The sequence below is a fragment of the Nomascus leucogenys genome, chromosome 14 (genome assembly GCF_006542625.1).
Source record: "Nomascus leucogenys isolate Asia chromosome 14, Asia_NLE_v1, whole genome shotgun sequence".
NCBI classification, from domain to species: Eukaryota; Metazoa; Chordata; class Mammalia; order Primates; family Hylobatidae; genus Nomascus; species Nomascus leucogenys.
The window spans coordinates 55,696,842-55,719,026 of record NC_044394.1 but is presented as its reverse complement, the minus strand read 5'-3'; the positions used below and the strand labels follow the sequence as shown (position 1 = coordinate 55,719,026).

At 43.2% G+C, this 22,185-nt stretch overlaps 1 protein-coding gene across 1 annotated transcript; it reads right to left on the bottom strand.

Annotated features, from left to right (window-relative positions):
• Positions 1–11,284, bottom strand: SLC16A6 (solute carrier family 16 member 6). Its single transcript, XM_030828417.1, has 5 exons — positions 11,052–11,284; positions 6,889–7,032; positions 5,616–5,744; positions 3,802–4,617; positions 1–2,307 (listed from the first exon to the last, which is right to left on the bottom strand). The coding sequence occupies exons 1-5, from the start codon at positions 11,281–11,283 to the stop codon at positions 2,057–2,059; spliced, it is 1,572 nt and encodes a 523-aa protein (XP_030684277.1). The 5' UTR covers position 11,284; the 3' UTR covers positions 1–2,056.
• Between the last annotated feature and the right edge of the window lie 10,901 nt (positions 11,285–22,185).

Below are 22,185 nucleotides of genomic sequence, written 5' to 3'. Positions count from 1 at the left end.
TCTCTTTAAATAAAAAAATCCATAAATTTATTGCAAATCTAGAAGTACCAGAATGTCACTAATACAGAACAAATCAGCAATCTTGTTTGTATTTTCTTCCAAACATTTAAAACCTTGATTATTGACATACTGAAATTGGCATACATTTTGTTTTCATGCAGATAACAGAATAGACATGGAGCAGATCCCTCAGAAATCAGTTATAAATATTAAATTGTATTGAACATTCATAGTAAAAAATATGTTGTAAAGTGCTGAAGTCATGTAAGTCTGCAAAACTGCCACAAGCTCAAAGTTCTTCTCAAGCAGTGACAGAGATTTGCTACATCCACCTTGTTTTAGATATGCCTGTTTTTGACAGACACTTTGTCATTTCCTCCCCTACCCTCCCCAAAGTTTTATAGATTGTCCTATTTCTATGGCTGATAAGATGCTCTACAAAATGTAGCAGGTGGTGATGAACTATGCCACTTTCATTTCAGTGCAGAGAAATATTCAAGCTTGTGTGTACCTGTAACCAAACTAGGCTTGTTATGCTTTTCCCCCTGAGTTGTCATAAATTAACATTAACGATGAATAAAGATGGAGCAGCAAGCATTGACCATCACCTGCAGGGTGAGACTGTGGTAAAATAGGTGAGTAAAAAGTCCACCTATTATCCTGACACTTGCCCTCTTTACAGAAAACTGCTAACGTGAGCAATACTATACATGTAGTGTAACTCCAAAAAAAAAAGGAAGAATAAAACAAACAAAACAAAACAATGACCAGTTACCCAATACCTCTGGCAACTTAGAGCAATCAAGTCATGTGTTATAGAAGATGTAAATTGCAACTTGTAACTCACTATAACATAATTGTCTCTGTTACCCCCATGTGAAATACAGAAATGCTTCAATAATTAGATGGTTTTTTCTTTAAATCAGAAATGCTTTAACAGTTCACTGAAATATAATTCTGATCAAAGAAGTTCCTCAAGTATTCTTAGATGATAAAACAAATTATTTTTGAAAGCTAAGGTGATTTGCTATCCATTATTTTTTCCCCTTTAATAGCACACGTTGCCCCTAATCAAATGGAAGAATCATGACAACTTGGCCTTTTATGAAAGTATTTTTACAAGATAAGACGTATTCTTGAGGCATTTAAAGGATTGCAGAAAGGAGGTAAAAATGCTGCTTATGTCTCAGATTTTATTTCTTTTGATTACTTTAATCATCCTAGAATAACTTAATAATAAATAGTGGTTTAAATTAAAGACACTACAGTCATATATTTCTGTATAACTAAAAGCAACAGGAAACACATTTTTAAATGCCATTTTGTATATTCTGTACTGAAACACTTCTGGTAAGGACTGGCCATAAAAAGAAGTGGTAATCTTCACATTTATGAAGTTCAAGTTATATATATACTTAAAATTTGTTTATTAGTAAAATGTTTGGTCTTAAACTATACTTCATTTCCAGCAAGCAGAGGCCATAATTTGTTAATGGGAAACTTGGTATTTTACAAAGGGTTTAACAAAAACTATTCATATTTCTGAAAATTAGGAATTTTTAAAATGATTGAAGTCTTTTTTTTTTTTTTTTTTTTGACTGGCCAATTTCATTTCAATGACCGGGGTTGGATGTTGTTTTATTCAAGATAGTAGTTTATTCAGACAAGACCACAGGAGAAAGAAAAGAAAGAAAGAAAATCAATTATCCCATGTGAAAGCTTTTAAAACCACTTTGCCAGTTCATGTCACTATTTTAATATTGGAATGTGAACCAAAGAGTCTACATATCTTTTGTATTGCTACTGAATACAGCCAGATTTATATATGGAAGAGTGCTTGGTTGTTTTTTGTTTTGGCTTTAAAAACAAGCAAACAAAAAAGCTTAAAACAAAACAAAACAAAAACGATGTTGGTAGTGCTCTTCACGTACACATTCCCTTTAAAATGCAGTTTTGAAAGTGGAGTAGAGGGGTTAGCTCCTCTACCTCCTTGTGTCCCCGTTGGGCCCACCCCATCCCTCTCCAGCCAACACAGTGGCTGTCGTAAGAAAGTGTGTCATACTGGCTCCATTTGCACGTGAACTCTGTGCTCATTTTTTGCAAGATCCATTTCCAGAAAGTCTTCAGGTATGTCCTGTAAAGTCTTCCCACGATGGCTCACTACCTTTGTTTCACCTGAATGATGACGCTGGCACAGTCCCATCTTACACGGTCTCACTAGGGCTAGGCACACAGCAGCCAGGGCCATGCCAGCTGCGCAGGAGTAGAAGGCCCTGCTGTAGATCTTACTTTGGTCCACCAACAAACCTGGAAGAAAGCATGGCATCCGTTAACAGCATCCTTCCCAGACATAAGCCCCTCACCCAGGCGACCATCCCATTCAGAAGCCTCTCAGTTTCATTGCCTTCCTTGTTTTCTTTTGTGTTTCTAAAGAAAAATGGGTGTTAAAGGCAGAAATCTTTACTAAATTGGAGAGGAGAAAGAGACAAACACACAATATACTTGTTCTTCTTGGGCTAAGTCTGTCCTAGCAGAGGATCTAAAACCTGAGACATTTAGATGCATACTTCTTTGAAAAGGTAATATTCTTTGGTAGGAAGGAACTGTATTATTTTCACTTGAGTTCACTTTAGGTATTTTTTTTTTTTTTTTTTTTTTTTTAGACAGAGTTTTATTCTTGTCGCCCCAGGTGGAGTGCAATGGTGCAATCGCGGGTCACTGCAACCTCCGCCTCCCAGGTTCAAGTGATTCTCCCGCCTTAGCCTCCTGAATAGCTGGGATTAGAGGTGTCTGCCACCATGCCCAGCTACTTTTGTATTTTTAGTAGAGATGGGGTTTTGCCATTTTGGCCAGGCTGGTCTGGAACTCCTGACCTCAAATGATCTACCCGCCTCATCCTCCCAAAGTGTTGGGATTAGAGGCATGAGCCACTGTGCCTGGCCCACTTTAGGTATCTTTTGACAGGGGGTACGATTTCTAATCACAAACACTTTAAAGACCCATTTGGGATCTAAGATATGAAACATACCTATGTCCCTCCTACAAGGAAAGATTCTGTACAAATCAATTACGTATTTACAGAGTGCTGCTATCCATTCCCAAATACCTTTCCTAAGAAAGGAAGATGACTTACAGAAGTCCATTAGTTCTATCATTCTAAAAGTCAGGTGGGCTCTGAAGGTAATAAGTCCATGAGTTCTTGTCTAGCATGAGAGAAGGCAAGGTGATAGAAAAAGCCTGGGTTGGTGGGCGCAGTGGCTCACACCTGTAATCCTAGTACTTTGGGAGGCCAAGGCAGGCAGATCACGAGGTCAAGAGATTGAGACCATCCTGGCCAACGCGGTGAAACCCCATCTCTACTAAAAATACAAAAATTAGCCAGGCACGGTGGTGGGTGCCTGTAGTCCCAGCTACTCAGGAGGCTGAGGCAGGAGAATCACTTGAATCTGGGAGGTGGAGGTTGCAGTGAGCCGAGACTGCGCCACCGCACTCCAGCCTGGGTGATAGAGCAAGACTCCATCTCAAAAAAAAAAGGCCTGGGTCAGTCTGGACTACAGACACAGCTTCCAGTCCTGATTTGACCACTAATTTACCATCTGACCTTTGGCGTCAATTCTTTGGCCTTCAGTTTCCTCATATTTAAATCAAGAGGGCTGGCTCAGGTAATCTCTAATCCCTGGCAGCTCTAAAATTCAATGGAAATATATAACGGCAGTAAGTTTTCTTCTGGCTTGAATAGGAAGCTAGCACAATTCATAAGGGAAAGTAGACAAGCGTTTGTATTTTGTGTATTTAAATTACCCGCAAGGGGCGGTCCAGCCAGTCCTGCTATGCTCTGAATGAAGATGTAGACCCCAGCTGCAGAAGACATCTTCTCAATGCCCACGACATCATCCTCAGCAAGCAGTGGAATGTGGGTCCCTCCTATTGTTCCAACCATAAACCCAAAAAATATGCTACATGACATTAGACCCCAGAATTCAGTAGCAAAAGTAAAGGCAAACAGAGACACAGTCAATAAGATGACGCAGATGAGCTCAATGTAAATCTTACGAATGGGCTCTCTGTTAAGGACAAAACCAGCTCCGATCCTCCCGAAAACTTCTGCAATGGCCATCGTAGATAATAAAAAAGCAGCGCGGTCCTGGTCAATGCCCAGACTAATGCCCAGAGGAATGATGTACAGGGAAGGTGCAAAGAATCCCAGTGTTGCAAAGAGACCAAATAATGCATAACAAATAAAACTTTTCTCTTTCAAAATGGAGAAGTCTAATAGCGGGGCTTTCTTTTCGCTTGGCCTGGGGCTGGTCTTTACCAGGACCTGCTGCATGTCGGCCTTCGGCTCCAGTTCCGGGTTAGTGTGAGTAGGCACATTTTTAGGTGAGGTAGTTAGTTCTACTCCTGAGTCAATGGAGTCTATTGAGGTTCGTGTTTTCTCATTTTCAAGCATATACTGCGCTTCTTTCCGATTTTCCTGGATGACTATTTTCGGTGACCCTGGTCCTCTGATGATGATGGGTCTGAGCAGTGCTCCGAAGACGACAATGTTTAACTGTAGTAGGCCCACGAAGAGGAGGCTGTATCTCCAGCCAATGCGCTCCTTCAGAGCCATGATTGCTTGAATAGGCAGGAGTGAAGAAGAAATAAAATATAAGGTCAATAATGGACTCAAGACCTGTGAGAAGCCATCAAGAAGAAATGTGGATCCAGATTTTGTTATAAGTTCTGTGGAAATTTATTATACTCAGCAGTATGAATGTACTCAATCTTTATTTATTTATTTATTTATTTTTTGAGATGGAGTCTTGCTCTGTCACCAGGCTGGAGTGCAGTGGCCCGATCTCAGCTCACTGCAACCTCCACCTGCCGGGTTCAAGCGATTCTCCTGCCTCAGCCTCCCAAGTAGCTGGGACTACAGGCGTGCACCACCATGCCCAGCCAATTTTTGTATTTTTAGTAGAGACAGGGTTTCACCATGTTGGCCAGGATGGTCTCCATCTCTTGACCTCGTGATCTGCCTGCCTCAGCCTCCCAAAGTGCTGGGATTACAGGCATGAGCCACTCACTGCACCTGGCCTTTTTTTGTGTGTTTTAAGTAGAGACAGGGTTTCGCCATGTTGGCCAGGCTGGTCTCGAACTCCTGACCTCAGGTGATCCGCCCACCTCAGCCTCCCAAAGTGCTGGGATTACAAGTGTGAGCCACCGTACTCAGTAAAATATTTTGTTTTGAGATGATCTACACACAGATAAGAATGCTGTCTTTATTAGCATAATTTAAATCCACATTGAATGTAGCTTTTTTGAAAAAGGAGAGGATGTAACAGGTGAACAATTGCAAATTATTAGATTATTCTGGAATGCATGTGTCAAGAAAGCCCTACCACTGCATATGTGCCCAGTTAGGAATTCAAACCTATTATTAAGGTGGTCTGAATACCTAAAGTGGGGGTTAGGGAGGACAGATCCTAAAAATGAGCTGGAGAAGAGACGTAAATAATCTCTCATTACACATACACTTAAAGTCATCCATACTGTTGGCAAAAGTTAGCATAGCAAGAATACCTGAGTGGCGTCCCTCATCCACATTCATACTTAGACCGTTGTAGTTCACCTACCTGGTGCGAAAGCAAACACAGCGAAACATTCTCCTGTGGAAGCAACCGCAGTGACTATGGAACGTCTTTTGCCAAAATACTGTGATAGGATGGTTACAGTTGGGAGAAAACTAAAGCAGTATCCCAGACCTGTGAAAGAAAAGTCAAGAAAGCCAATGAGACCCACATACTGCTTGAGACTGGAAGGATGCATTCAAAGATCTGGGATTTTTGGTTTTGCTTTTTGAATCTTAAGTTCTAGGAGCCAAGTAATTGATTCTGGACAAAGGTGATGTTGCAAAGAAAAATGGGTTTCATTAAAGGTCTGGATAAACCTCAGTGGGTGTTTGGGATACTAAAAGTAGAACTTTTTTTTTTTTTTTCAAATTTGTATAATTCACAATGGATGAAACTATTATTGCATGAAATTTTATATAAGATTTCTATCTAGAAAGAAATAAGTCATTCCATATGTGCAGAAATACAGGAAAAATTTAAAGTCTGCAAATCTTAACAACTGTGTGTGTGTGTATCTATCACCTATGAGGAATATATGGCCTCCTTTTATTGCTCATTTCTTTTTCTTTTTAAACAGACAGGGTCTCGCTCTGTTGCCCAGGCTGGAGTGCAGTGGTGTGATCACAGCTCACTGGAGCCCTGACCTCCCAGGCTCAAGTGATCCTCCCACCTCAGCCTCCAAAGTGATAGGATGGTTACAGCTGGGACCACAGGCACACACCACCATGCTTGGCTAGTTTTTTATTTTTTGTAGAGATGGGGTCTCCCTATGTTGCCCCAGTTGGTCTCAAACTGCTGGGCTCAAGCGATCCTCCTGCCTCAGCCTCCTGAAGCGCTGGGATTACAGGCATGAGCCACCATGCTGGCTACTCCGTTTAAATGGGAAAAGGTTTTCTTAGGCCCCCAAGAATAAGTCTGGCATGTTACACTTCCCCTACAGCCCTGGATCCTCAGACACTGAATGGAGAAATACTGGCTATAGAAATTCGTCTTACTTTGTAAAAATGCTATCTTTTGACTGCAAGTGTAGCAAAAGAGAAGTTATCATCATCATTGGTGAAGATCAAACAAAAACTCTTGGGCACTTGAGAACAGGTTCCCAGGTCCCCTGAAGTCTATATAGCTCAGTTCAAAACTACTGATCTGAGACACTGTTAATGTTAAAGAAAAAAAAGAAAGAGAAAGAAATATAGTTTGCCTTTAATTTCGTCCTTCCCCTCCCTTGTTCTTCAAACTAAGTGTCTAGACAACTTCTGAGCCAAAGAGGAACACTTACCAGAGATGATGCCGATGGCGACGTACATATGAGAAACCTCTTGTGAGAAGGAGGCGGCCACCATCCCGGTGCTGACAAGTAGCCCCCCCACCATCACCACCAGACGGTGTCCGAAACGATTGCTCAGGACTGTGGCGAGGGGAGCTGCCGGGAAAGAACAAAATGATATTTTAACTCACAGAGGCTTCAGGGTTAGCTGCCGTAAGACTCCTTCCTCCATGTCTTGCACATGGAAGGATGATGTCAAATATAAATACGGCTGGGCGCGGTGGCTCATGCCTGTAATCCCAGCACTTTGGAAAGCTGAGGAGGGAGGATCGCTTGAGTCCAGGAGTTCAAGACCAGCCTGGGCAACATGGTAAAACACCGTCTCTACAAAAAATACAAAAATTAGCCAGGCATGGTGGTGTGCACCTGTAGTCCCAGCTACTCGGGAGGCAGAGGTGGGAGGATTGCTTGAGCCTGGGAGGCAGAGGATGCAGTGAGCCAAGATCATACCACTGTACTCCATACTGGGTGACAGAGTGAGACTCTGTCTCAAGAAAAAACAAAACCAAACCATAATACATTTCATGCAAAGTCAGTGCAGGAATTATTTTACTATTTGTTCAAATTCAACACGATTTGTCAGACTTCTGAAAGACAAAGCCAGAATAACAGCATAAAACTTTTATCTATAGTTTTAGATGACTCTGACTCACCATGAGCATCTATAAAATTAGATATGTATTTAATGTTATCCTATAATAAAAATTGGTTTTCCTATCATTGCTTGAATTATTTTTTCTCTACTCACTGCTTTGGGTTCTTTTTAAAAAGCTCCATTTGGGGTCAGATTCTAGTTAGTTTCTTTCTTTTTTTTTTTTTTTGAGATGGAGTTTTGCTCTTGTTGCCTAGGCTGGAGTGCAATGGCGTGATCTCGGCTCACCACAAACTCTGCCTCCTGGTTCAAGCGATTCTCCTGCCTCAGCCTCCCGAGTAGCTGGGATTACAGGCATGTGCCACCATGCCCAGCTAATTTTGTATTTTTAGTAGAGATGGGGTTTCTCCATGTTGGTCAGGCTGGTCTCGAACTCCCGACCTCAGGCGATCCGCCCACCTCGGCCTCCCAAAGTGTTGGGATTACAGGCGTGAGCCACTGTGACCAGCCTAGTTACTTTACAGGATGAAAGAATGTGAATTCTAAGTTATGCACTCCTGAAGGAGAGTTGCTATGGGATAGATAATTGAAAGTGAATCATCATTTGCTTAGCTTCTATAAGCTGTATCCCCTAAGACATTTAAATCTGGCAAATTAGTTTCCTAGTTATAGGTTACTTAATATTAACTTGACAACAGTGACATAAGTGAGCCATTGAGAGTTGGGTCAAGGAACAACAACATGCTAGAAGAGGAAGTGGGAAGAAAAGGATCCCATTTTTTGGGGTTATCTATATATATCTACTATGTTAACTATTAGAATACTAAGTAATCTTGGATGTAGCTCATAATAAAACCACTCTCGTCATTTTGAGCCAGGATGTTGGCTCAAAGCATTAACAACTAGAATAATAGCATTTGGAAGAATTATCTTCTGGTATAATAGTATTAAGTGGAAATTTCTTGTTGACTACATTTTTATTTTTAGTTATAAAAGACCTAAAACTTAAGCTTTGGGATTTTCTTTTTATTTAGATTACCAAATGTAACATTTTTGTCCTAATTCATTTGTTATCTTTCTAAGATGGCAATTAAGCATTCCACAATTTAAAAATTAAGTTATCTTGGCCGGGTGCAGTGGCTCACACCTGTAAATCCAGCACTTTGGGAGGCCGAGGCAGGCAGATCATGAGTTCAGGAGTTAGAGACCAGCCTGGCCAACATAGCAAAACCCCGTCTCTGCTATAAAAATACAAAAAAATTAGCCAGCCATGGTGGCAGATGCCTGTAATCCCAGCTACTCAGGAGGCTGAGGCAGGAGAATCACTTGAACCTGGGAGACAGAGGTTGCAGTGAGCTGAGACCGCACCACTGCACTCCAGCCTAGGCAACAAAGCGAGACATCTCAAAAAAAAAAAAATTAATTTATCTTGATACTCACTTAAAGTGGAACCAGGAACTACTTCATGAAACTTGTAAGGGATAGCATGAGAACTAACAAGATAAATTTTTCTCTCTCTCTCTTTTTTTTTTTTTTTTTTTGGAGACAGAGTCTTGCTCTGTCTCCCAGGTTAGAGTGCGGTGGCACAATCTCAGCTTACTGCAACCTCTTCCTCCCAGGATCAAGTGATTCTCCTGCCTCAGCCTTCTGAGTAGCTGGGATTACAGGTGCCCACCACCATACCTGGCTAACAGGAGAAATTTCTACCTTACCCAAAGGGTAAAAACATGTAGAACTGCCTCGTGAAGACATTCTATGGCTAAAAATGGACTACATTTAAAGACGGGCTTTAACTTCAGTGATAACTTCAGACATAACAGTTCCATGACAGAGTGTAAGGGTAAACTCAGGGAAGTTTAAGGTCAGTCTGGTTAACTTTCTTTACTTTTTTTATTTTTTGAGATGGGGTCTTGCTCTGTTGCCCAGGCTGGAATGTAATGGCATGATCATGGCTCACTGCAGCCTTGACCTCCCAGGCTCAAGTGATCCTCGCTCTGCAGCCTCCTGAGTAGCTGGGATCACAAGTGTGTACCACCATGCCTGGCCAATTTTTTATTTTAATTTTTTGTAGAGATGGAGTCTTGCTATGTTGCCCAGGCTAGTCTCAAACTCTGGGGCTCAAGTGTTCCTTTCATCTTGGCCTCCCAGAGTGATGGGATTACAGGCATGAGCCACCATGCCCAGCTTGGTTAACTTTCTGAGGTGAGTTCAACAGCCCTTTTCTCTCGGAAAACCCTTGGCAATTATTTCTGACAGACCAATGAACTTATGACACATGGCAAGTATATCCGATAGCCCTTTATAGGACCAAGTGAAGATTAGTACGTTAAAAATGATACTGAAGCCCCATTTTATTTTACACTATTGGGTCTGGGAGTATATTATGTAATGACAAATCAGTGAAGTCCTTTAGGGAAACAGGTGCTTGGAATTCAGAAGGTGTCCCCAGAACAATATTTGTAATTTCACCTTATCTCCTTGTACACATCTCATTTTTCTTCACGCATCCACATTTACATGTTTCCACTTGGAATTATGAGATTGGGGCCTGCTATGTCAGCAATTTTTTTTTTTTTTTTTTTTTTGTGAGACAGAGTTTCGCACTGTTGCCCAGGCTGTAGTGCAATGGCACGATCTGGGCTTACTGCAACCTCCACCTCCCGGGTTCACGCGATTCTCCTACCTCAGCCTCCTGAGTAGCTGGCATTACAGGCACATACCACCATGCCCAGTTAATTTTTTGTATTTTTAGTAGAGGGGGTTTCACTATGTTGGTCAGGCTGGTCTCGAACTCCTGATCTCGTGATCCACCTGCCTCAGCTTCCCAAAGTGCTGGGATTACAGGCGTGAGCCACCATGCCCGGCCGCAACTTTTTTCTTTTTTGAGATGGTGTCTCGCTCTGTTTCCCAGGCTGGAGTGCAGTGGCGTGATCTCAGCTCACTGCAACCTCCGCCTCCCGGGTTCAAGCGATTCTCGTGCCTCAGCCTCCCAAGTAGCTAGGACTACAAGTGCGAACCACCGTGCCTGGCTAATTTTTCTATTTTCAGTAGAGATGGGGTTACACCATGCTGGCCAGCCTGGTCTTGAAATCCTGACCTCAAGTGATCCACCCACCTTGACCTCCCAAAGTGTTTACAGGCGTGAGCCCTGTGCCTGGCCATCAGCAACTTTTTGATGTTGCTTCTTAGACAGTGACTATATCCTCTCATCCTCACAAAAGGGGGTTGACTGCACTCCTCAAGGGAATTTACAGAATCCTAAGAGTGTGCAGACAGCAGATGTTTAATACATGTGTGTTAAATTGAAGGCTGTCATGGCTGGCAAATAAGGCTTTTTTCTTCAGTGCCTTTTGTTTCTTGCCAATCCTCAATGCTCTGAAAACCCTGTTAGTCGGGGCTAGGAAGGACCAACAGGTGTATAAGGGAATGAAAGCACCACAAACACACCAAATACCATTACCAAGGTAGCCAAATTAAAAGGGACCTACACTAATGTCATGGTTAGGCCGAAAGATGTACTAACCTGAAAATGTTAAGACAAACACACAGATTGAGATTATCCATGAGATCCTGCTATTGGATTCATTAAAACTGTCCATTAAGTCATTAAAGAAGACACCAAATGTCTTGATGATGCCGTAGGTGAAGACTTCAACGAAGAAAAATGAAACAGCTACCGCCCAGCCCCATCCTCCATCAGGCACTTCAGTATACACGTTGGCTTTGGAACAAAGCTTTAATTTATTTTGGGTCATTCTTAATCTGAAAGAAAAAGTTAAAAAACAATTCAGATCAGCAATAGCATGAGGATTGATGATTCTCATACTCTTAAGCAAACATAACAGATAAGAACTACTTACCCCATTTCTTAGGTTGTTGAATATTTATTTATTTATTTATTGAGATGGAGTCTTGCTCTGTTGTCCAGGCCACAGTGCAGTGGCATGATCTCAGCTCACTGCAACCTCTGCCTCCTGGGTTCAAGCAATTCTCCTGCCTCAGCCTCCCAAGTAGCTGGGACTACAGGCATGTGCCACCACACCCGGCTAATTTTTTTTTTTTTTTTTTGAGACAGAGTCTCGCTCTGTTGCCCAGGCTGCAGTGCAGTGGTGTGATCTTGGCTCACTGAAATCTCTGCCTCCTGGGTTCAGCCTCCCGAGTAGCTGAGATGACAGACGCCTGCCACCACACCTGGCTAATTTTTGTATTTTTAGTAGAGATGGGGTTTTGCCATGTTGGCCAGGCTGGTCTCGAACTCTTGACCTCAAGGGATCCACCCGCCTTGGCCTCCCAAAGTGCTGGGATTATAGGCATGAGCCACCACACCCAGCTGATTGTTGAATATTTAAATCATGTACAAGTAGTATAAAGTATTTGGATAATTTTATGTATATATACATATATACAAATCTTGGTATTGTACATGGGGCCTCCCAAAAAGACAGTTAAATGGGAAAAACAAACAGACATGAAGAACCAGAGCAGAACAGAGCATATTGAAGGACACCAAATGGCCACCAGACCAAGTATTAATGCTGACCTTGAAGGACTCAACTTAGGCAAAAAAAGACTGAATTGACCATAGGAAGGTTGATCAGAAATGAAGCCTAGAAAATGGAAGCTGAAAAGCAAACACTGGCCGTGCATCCAGCACCTTTCACCGAGTGTTTGAGATACCGTAAGCATTTCTGCTTGATGTCCCTGGCCACCGCGATCACCCAGCCAACTCTTCTTCCCCCGCATTTCCCACTCAGTGAGCAATATTCTGATTATGATTTGGTGTTCCATGTGGATGTACCTACACACAGACACAATGTCACTATAAATCAAAATGAGGGCATTCTGTCTTCTGGGAGTTTGTAAAGCGGGAGTAATTTCCTCACAGTTGACCACCACTTAGTATATTAGCGATTGAATTTCCAAGTACATGATGATACTCTAGAATATGGTGTCTAAATAAGGTACTATTATACAAGCCTGTGGGGCCCATCTGGACACCAGTTAACTGAGTTACCCCTAACCTCACTGTGCCTCTCCATTCAAACTGCAACAAACATCAGAACAAGCTGGCCTGTCTCAACACCACTAAGGAGACATTGACATTGACATTGGTTTAACCTGAGTCTTCTGGATTGGGCTCTAGCACATGAATACTGTCTTTTTCAAAGCCTCTGTAATTACATATACTTTGAAACAGTCATGTGTATTTTTAGCCTAACTAAAAATTAATGATATCTATAATAATCAATGAGTCCATGGTCTTACAGCTCTTAATGGCAATCAACTTCAAGTTTAAGAATTCTTTATGGCCGGGTGCAGTGGCTCACATCTGTAATCCCAGTACTTTGGGAGGCCGAGGCGGGTGGATCACCTGAGGTCAGGAGTTCGAGACCAGCCTGGCCAACATGGCAAAACCCCGTCTCTACTAAAACTACAAAAAGTAGCTGGGCATGCTGGCAGGCACCTGTAATCCCAGCTACTCAGGAGGCTGAGGCAGGAGAATTGCTTGCACCTGGGAGGAGGAGGTTGCAGTGAGCTGAGATCATGCCACTGCACTTCAGCCTGGGCAACAGAGCAACACTCTGTCTCCAAAAAAAAAATAATAAGAATAAGAATTATTTACATATGACCCAAAGCAATCTACAGACTGGATTCCTATCAAAATACCAATGACATTATTCACAGAAATAGAAGAAAAAAATGCTACAATTTGTATGGAACCACAAAAGATCATGAATAGCCAAAGCCATCCTGAAAAAAAGAACAAAGCTGGAGGCATCACACTAACAGACCTCAAAATATATGACAACACTACAGTAATCAAAACAGCATAGTACTGGCATAAAAACAGACACACTGACCAATGGAACAGAAGAGAGAACCCTGAAATTAATCCACATGTCTACACCCAACTGATTTTTGGCAAAGGTGCCAAAGACATTCATTGGAGAAAGTTCAGTCTCTTCAATAAATGGCACTTTGAAAACTGGGTATCGATACAAAGAATGAAGCTAAATCCCCACCTTTCACCCTATATAACAATCAATTCAAAATAGATCAAAGACTTAAATGTAAGACCTAAAACTATAAAACTACTAGAAGAAAACATAGGGGAAACGCTTTAGGACATTTGTCTGAGGAAAAATTTTTATGAATAAGACTGGAAGAGCACACACAACAAAAGCAGAAATAAACATGGGATTATATTAAGCTAAACAGATTCTGCGCAGCAAAGGAAACATATTAACAGAGTGAGGCCAGGTGTAGTAGCTCACGCCTATAATCCCAGCACTTCGGAACACCAAGGTGGGTGGATTGCCTGAGCTAAGGAGTTTGAGACCAGCCTGGGCAACATGGTGAGACGCCATCCTTACTGAAAATACAAAAAATTAGCTGGGCCTGGTGGCACACACCTGTAGTCCCAGCTACTCAGGAGGCTGAGGGATGAGGATTGCTTGAACCCAGGAGGTGGAGGTTGCAGTGAGCTGAGATCATGCCACTTCACTCTAGCCTGGGTGACAGAAGGAGACTCCGCCTCCAAAAAAAAAAAAGAATGAAAAGACAACCCACAGAAGAGTAGAAAATATTTGTAAACTATTCATCTGATAGGGGATTAATATCCAGAATATACAAGGAACTCAAACATCTTAACAGCAAAAAAAACTCCCCAACAATCTGACTTAAAAATGGGTGAACAGGCTCATGCCTATAATCCCAGCACTTTGGGAGGCTGAGGCGGGTGGATCATGAGGTCAAGAGATCGAGACCATCCTGGCCAACATGGTGAAATCCCGTCTCTATTAAAAATACAAACATTAGCTGGGTGTGGTGGCGTGCACCTCTACACCTGTAGTCCCAGCTACTCGGGAGGCTGAGGCAGGAGACTCACTTGAACCCAGGAGGCGGAGGCTGCAGTGAGCCGAGATCGCGCCACTGTACTCCAGCCTGGCAACACGGCGAGACTCTGTCTCAAAAAAAAAAAAAAAAAAATAAATAAATAAATAAAATGGGTGAATAATCTGAGCAGACATTTCTCAAAAGACATACGTATGGCCAACAAATATATTTACAATCATTAAGGAAATGCAAATCAAAACCACAGTGAGGTATCATCTTACCTCATTGGGATGGCTATGATCAGAAGACAAAAAATAACAAATGCTGGCAAGGATGTGGAGAAAAGAACTCTTACACACTGTTGGTGAGAATGTAAACTAGTACAGCCAATATGGACAACAGTATGGAGCTTCCTCAAAAAACTACAAATATAGGAACACTTTTACACTGCTGGTGGGACTGTAAACTAGTTCAACCATTGTGGAAGACAGCGTGGCAATTCCTCAAGGATCTAGAACTGGAAATACCATTTGACCCAGCCATCCCATTACTGGGTATATACCCAAAGGACTATAAATCATGCTGCTATAAAGACTCATGCACACGTATGTTTACTGTGGCACTATTCACAATAGCAAAGACTCGGAACCAACCCAAATGTCCATCAATGATAGATTGGATTAAGAAAATGTGGCACATATACACCATGGAATACTATGCAGCCATAAAAAAGGATGAGTTCGTGTCCTTTGTAGGGACACGGATGAAGCTGGAAACCATCATTCTCAGCAAACTATTGCAAGGACAAAAAAACCAAATACCACATGTTCTCACTCATAGGTGGGAATTGAACAATGAGAACACTTGGACACAAGAAGGGGAACATCACACACCGGGGCCTGTCCTGGGGTGGGGGGAGGGGGGAGGGATAGCATTAGGAGATATACCTAATGTAAATGAGAAGTTAATGGGTGCAGCACACCAACATGGCACATCTATACATATGTAACAAATCTGCACGTTGTGCACATGTACCCTAGAACTTAAATTAAAAAAAAAAAAAAAAAACTACAAATAGGGCCAGGAGCAGTGGCTCACGCCTATAATCCCAGCACTTTGGGAAACTGAGGTGGGAGGATTGCTTGAGGCCTGCAGTTTGAGAACAGCCTGGGTAACATAGGGAGATGCTGTCTCTACAAAAAAGTATAAAAAAAAATTAGCAGGCCAGGCATGGTGGCTCATGCCTGTAATCCCAGAACTTTGGGAGGCCGAGATGGGTAGATCATGAGGTCAGGAGTTCGAGACCAGTCTGGACAACATAGTGAAACCCCATCTCTACTAAAAATACAAAAAAAAAAAAAATAGCTGAGTTTGGTGGTGGGTGCCTGTAATCCCAGCTACTTGGGAGGCTGAGAATTGCTTGAACCCAGGAGGCAGAGGTTGCAGTGAGCTGAGATTGTGCCACTGCACTCCAGCCTGGGTGACAGTGCGAGACTCTGTCTCAAAAAAAAAAAAAAAATTGGCGGGGTGTGGTGACACATACCTGTAGTTCCAGCCACTTGGGTGGCTGAGGTGGGAGGATTGCTTGAGTTGAGGCTGGAAGCTTGAGGCTGCAGTAAGAAGTGATCACACCACTGCACTCTTGCCTGGATGACAGAGCAAGACCCTGTCTAAATTTTTTTTTTTTTTTAAGTTGGCTGGCGTGGTGGCTCACACCCATAATCCTACCACTTTCGGAGGTCAAACTGGATGGGTCACTTGAGGTCAGGAGTTCAAGACCAGCCTGGGCTGGGCGTGGTGGCTGACGCCTGTAATCCTAACACTTTGGGAGGCTGAGGCCGGTGAATCACCTGAGGTTGGGAGTTTGAAATCAGCCTGACCAACACGGAGAAATCCCGTCTCTACTAAAAAAAAATACAAAAATTAGTCGGGTGTGGTGGCGCATGCTTGTAATCCCAGCTACTCGGGAGGCTGAGGCAGGAGAATCACTTGAACCTGGAAGGCAGGTTGCGGTGAGCCGAGATCGTGCCATTGCCCTCCAGCCTGGGCAACAAGAGCAAAACTCCGTCTCAAAAAAAAAAAAAAAAAAAAGACCAGCCTGGCCAACATAGCAAAACACTGTCTCTACTAAAAATACAAAAATTAGTAGTAGTGTGAGCCTGTTATCCCAGCTACCCAGGAGACTGAGGCACGAGAATCACTTGAACCTAAGAGGCGGAGGTTGCAGTGAGCCGAGGTCACACCACTGCACTCCAGCCTGGGCAACAGAGTGAGACTCTGTCTCAAAAAAAAAAAAAAAAAAAAAAGGCTGGGCACACTGGCTCATGCCTGTAATCCTTTGAGAGGCCGAGGCAGGTGGGTCACTTGAGGTCAGGAGTTTTAGGCCAGCCTAGCCAACATGGTGAAACCCGGTGTCTACTAAAAATGCAAAAACTAGCCAGATGTGGTGGCACGTGCCTGTAGTCCCAGCTACTCAGGAGGCTGAGGGAGGAGGATCATTTGAACCCGGAAGGCAGAGGTTGCAATGAACCAAGATCGTCCACTGCACTCCAGTCTGGGTGACAGAGCAAGACTCTGTCTAAAATAAATAAATAAATAAATAAATATGTAAAAAGAAAATTCTTTACAATTATACAATTGTATACAGGTGAATTTTCAGGGTCAGGGTGCATTATATCCTTTATATCCTTTTCCTAGCCATAAGTTGTTGGGTGAAAGTTACTAAGGCAAAGGTTTTATTGAAAATAGAAGGCAAATGAAAAATAACAGGATACAACCTCATCTATCCAGCAGACTTGCTGGTTTTCTATTTTTAAAATCGAATGTTCTGAATTTACTCTACAAATCTTAAAAAGCACCAAATCTGATCTAACTTAATATCATTCATCCTACTGATAGCGCCATTCCCACTGTAGCCTAATACTTGGGAAGGACAATATATTCACTTTATATTCTATTACGGCTAAATATTTGGTTGATTAAAATAAGGCATAAGCTGCTGTAAGATGAGTATGCTCTTTGCAGCAAAGGCCTTTGAATTTTGATGTGTGTTGATGTGTCATAAATTATATGCTCACAAAATCTGAAGTCTATTTCTCTTTGTACAACTCCATGTCCCCGGGCCCCACCTGTACCTTGTATACAGCTTGTATTTATTTTTTCAGCAAAATACCTATCAGGTGCCAGGTCCTCGCTTTCACTGTAGGGGCACTACAGCGAAAAGACCAAGAGATGGTCTCTGCCTTCATGGACTAAAATATTTGCTGATGATGATGCTAAGGAAAATGAATGCATCTGAAATGCATCCTATGTAAATGATTCAACCACATCTTGCCAGACTTCAGCACATTTCTGACAAGCAGTCAGGACTCAGTAGCTACGAAGTCCAAGGTCAAATTGGCACAGTTATTCTAACCCAGAAATGTACCCAGAAGGTCTTAAGAGTTTTAATGGAGGGCTCAGGACCACCTTGAAACAAAACATATAGTGATAAAATTTGATAAAGACCCTAGAGAGACGTGGAGTGCAGTGGCATGATCATAGCTCACTGCAGCCTCAAAACTCCTGGGCTTGTGCTGGGCGCAGTGGCTCACACCTGTAATCCCAGCACTTTGGGAGGCCGAGGTGGGTGGATTGCCTTAGGTCAGATTTCGAGATCAGCCTGGCCAACATGGTGAAACCCCGTCTCTACTAAAATTACAAAAATTAGCCTGGCGTGGTGGTGTGCACCTGTACTCCCAGCTACTCGGGAGGCTGCGGTGGGAGAACTGCTTGAACCCAGGAGGCAGAGGTTGCAGTGAGCTGAGATTGTGCCGCTGTGCTCCGGCCTGGGTGACAAGAATGAGACTCCGTCTCAAAAAACAAAAACAAAAAAACTCCTGGGCTCAAGTGACCCTCCTCAGCCTCTCAAGTGGCTAGGACTATAGGTATGTGCCACCATGCCCAGCCAATTTTTTTTTATTTTTTTATTTTTATTTTTATTTATGTTTTGAGATGGAGTCCAGGCTGGAGTGCAGTGGCATGATTTCGGCTCACTGCCACCTCCACCCCCCGAGTTCAAGCAATTCTTTGCCTCAGCCTCCCAAGTAGCTGGGATTACAGACGCCCGCCACCATGCCCAGCTAATTTTTTGTATTGTTAGTAGAGACGGGGTTTCACCATGTTGGCCAGGCCGGTCTGGAACTCCTGACCTCATGATCCACCCCCCTTGGCCTCCCAAAGTGCTGGGATTACAGGTGTGAGCCACCACGCCTGGCATAATTTTTATTTTTTGTAGAGACAGGGTCCCACCATGTGGACCAGGCTGTGGACTGCATTTAGACGAGTGGGACCAGATTGCAGTTTTTGTATGAGCTGAGATTACCTGCCATCATGAGAAGGCTCTGTCTGGCCAGCACTGAAGTTCTGGTGCCAGCTGCCCCTTTCCTCTCTTCCCTTGCCTGTATCATCAGATGTTTAAACTTGCAAAACGGATGGGGTTAGGATGAATCTGTAACCCCTGAATAGAGTTAGAATTATTGAATGTTAAAGCTGAAGGGGAAAATTGAGGTCATCTTTTTCAATTCCTCTTTGTAAAATCTTACTCATTTTGTAAAATCGGGAAACTGATCCCCAAGAGGTGAAGGGACTTTACTGAAATAGCCCAGTACTGAATCTCCTGCCTTCCAGGGCTCCTGCTGTACAAGCCTACAGGAGAGCATTTTATTTTATTTAGTTTTTTTGAGATGGAGTCTTGCTACGTCACGTAGGCTGAAGTGCAGTGGCACGATCTTGGTTCACTGCAACCTTAGCCTCCAGGATTCAAGCGATTCTCCTGCCTCAGCCTCCTGAGTAGCTGGGATTACAGGCGCCCACCACCATGCCCGGCTAATTTTTGTATTTTTAGTAGAGATGAGGTTTCATTATGCTGGCTAGGCTGGTCTCGAACTCTTGACCTCAAGTGATCTGCCTGCCTTGGCCTCCCAAAGTATGGGATTACAGGTGTGAGAAACAGCTGATACTTTTGAATTTAGTACTGAATTCTATTAATCAACTGATGGCTCAAGCCAAGCCTGGTGGCCCAAGGAAACTGAGCGCGAAGAAAGTGTAAATGCTAGATAGTTCTTGCAAACATGGGTGTAAAGTAGCTAGCTGGTCATTGCTTAGATCTATTCTATGACAGCTGTTTAGAAGATGGTGGACTTTTTGTTTTTGTTTTTGGAGATGGAGTTTCGCTCTTGTTGCCCAGGCTGGAGTGCCATGGCATGATCTCAGCTCACTGCAACCTCCACCTCCTGGGTTCAAGTGATTCTCCTGCCTTAGCCTCCCAAGAAGCTGGGATTATACGCGTGCGCCACCATGCCCGGCTAATTTTGTTTTAGTAGAGATGGAGTTTCACCATGTTGGTCAGGCTGGTCTTGGACTTCTAATGCCAGGTGATCTGCCTGCTTCGGCCTCCCAAAGTGATAGTATTAAATGTTAGATAGTATCTAAACGATAGTGCTGGGATTACAGGCGTGAGCCACCATGCCCAGCCTTCTTCTTTTTTTTTCTTTAATAGAGACAGGGTCTCCCTATGTTGCCTAGGCTGGTCTGGAACTCCCGGACTCAAGCGATCCTCCCACCTCGGCCTCCCAAAGTGATAGTATTAAACGTGTGAGCCACCTCACCTGGCCAGATGGTGGACTATTCATTTCTATCTCCTTTCTGAGCCCCTGCTGGGAAGTTAATTCCTTAGTTTTTTTTAAAAAAACTCTGCTTTAGGTCTGAGCTATTCTATTCTAGCTAGTCACATATAACTTTCACCTGCATTCTTCGGTTTTTGGACAGAGCTTTCTTTTCTTTTTATAACTGAGATCTCCATCAAGGAAAGATGACACCTTGAACCCCGTCCTACCCCCAAGGTTTATGCCTTTATCATCCTAAAGCATCCTATGTCCTATTATATTTAGCTTTGAAGATAAGACCACAATATAAAGTAATAACAGGATAACCTGGTTTCTAAACCTTCCTGGGTGATAATGTCTCTATTTAAGTAAAGTCACGCACAGGGTCTTTCCTTCAAAAACCCAGTCATAAGGGGAGAAAGCGCTTGGTTGCAGAATAAAACGCTTCCTAGACTCTTCTCCCTTTTTTCTTTTCTTTTCTTTCTTTTTCTTTCTCTCTCTCTCCCCCTCCCTCCCTTCTTTCTTTTCCCTTCCTTCCTTCCTTCTTTTCTTTTCTTCTGTCTTGGAGGGGGATGGAGTCTCAGTCTGTCTCCCAGGCTGGAGCACAGTGGTGCGATCGATCGCTCACTGCAAGCTCCGCCTCCCATGTTCCAGTGACTCTCCTGCCTCAGCCTCCTGAGTAGCTGGGATTAAAGGCGCGTGCCACCACGCCTGGCTAATTTTTTTTTGTTTTTGTATTTTTCGTAGAGAAAGGGTTTCACCATGTTGGTCAGACTGGTCTCAAACTCCTGACCTTGTGATCCGCCTGCCTCAGCCTCCCAAACTGCTGGGATTACAGGCGTGAGCCACCGTGCCCGGCCTTCTCCTTTTCTTTTTTCCATTCCTTCAGCAGAAGGCCAAACCTTCTGTCTTTGCAAACAAAACAACTGAGGCCTGAATTTTGCACTCATTTATGCAGAAGCCTCTGTAAGTTCCAGAATATAAAAGTTTATCTGTTCACTTTGGTTTGTGGCCATGTGAATTTATCTGATGGGTAGGGATATTTTTCAGCTGTGTAGGGATCTAACTGGTGAGGCAAGCTGAGTCATCCTGCCCATCAACCCCTGCTTTACGGATGATGGAATTTAGGCAAGTCACTTCGCTTTCCTATTTTCAATGTCAATGTAAAATCAAGGTAAATGTAAAAAAGGGAGTTGAACTAGACTCTGATGAGCTTAGATCTCTTCCTGCCCTAATAGTCTATACTTCTATGATAGCCTTTGACCGTCACTTGCTTTAATCCTTCTAAGCCCTTTGAAGGCAAGGCCCAAGAGTTGGTCTTCTTAAAGCTCTTAGGCCATATTTGTTAATTTCTGTGTACCATTAACTGGCTGCACAGTTATGGAAACCACTGAATCCCGAACTTCTAGAACATCTATCATCTGTAAAGCATGGGTTGTCAGGGGAGTCTCTCAAGCCTTTTCCAACTTATAAAACCCGACAATTCTGAATGGCGGTTCCTGGCAGCCATCTTCCCTTCACCCTAGTGTTCTTCTGGAGGAAGTACAATGACACAATCCACGGGCAGTTTGGAGGATTTCCTAGTAGCATGTGGTTAAGTGTCCCCTTAAATAAATGAGTATTGGCTGGGTGCAGTAGCTCATGCCTATAATCCCAGCAATTAGGGAGGCCGAAGCAGGCAGATTGCTTGAGCCCAGGAGTTTGAGACCAACCCAGGCAACATAGTGAGACTGTGTCTCTACAAAAAAATTAAAAACGAGGTGGGAGGATCGCTTGAGCCCGGGAGGTCGAGGCTGCAATGAGCAGAGATCACGCTACTGCACTCCCATGATGGGAGTGAGACCCTACCTCTAAACAAATAAATAAGTAGGTATCTTGCCAAAGGCTTGGAAATCCGCTATCCTTGGGAGTTTCGCTGTGATTTAATTTGTTGAGAGAAGATTTGGCCCGAGGGCATGAAAAAAATTGGATTATTGTAGACCATCAGAGTTATTCTAGGGTCAGCTAAGAGCAAGGTTCAAAACGCAGGCTCTGGATAGAAATGGGGTGGCTACTGTTGTAGGCAGACCCCGAGAAAAAGCACTGCGGATTTCTCTTCTTCTTAAAGGCGTAGCCCGGAGAATAGCTTTGACAAGTTGTTTCTGGCCCAAGTTGTCAAAACCAGTCTGTATTTGG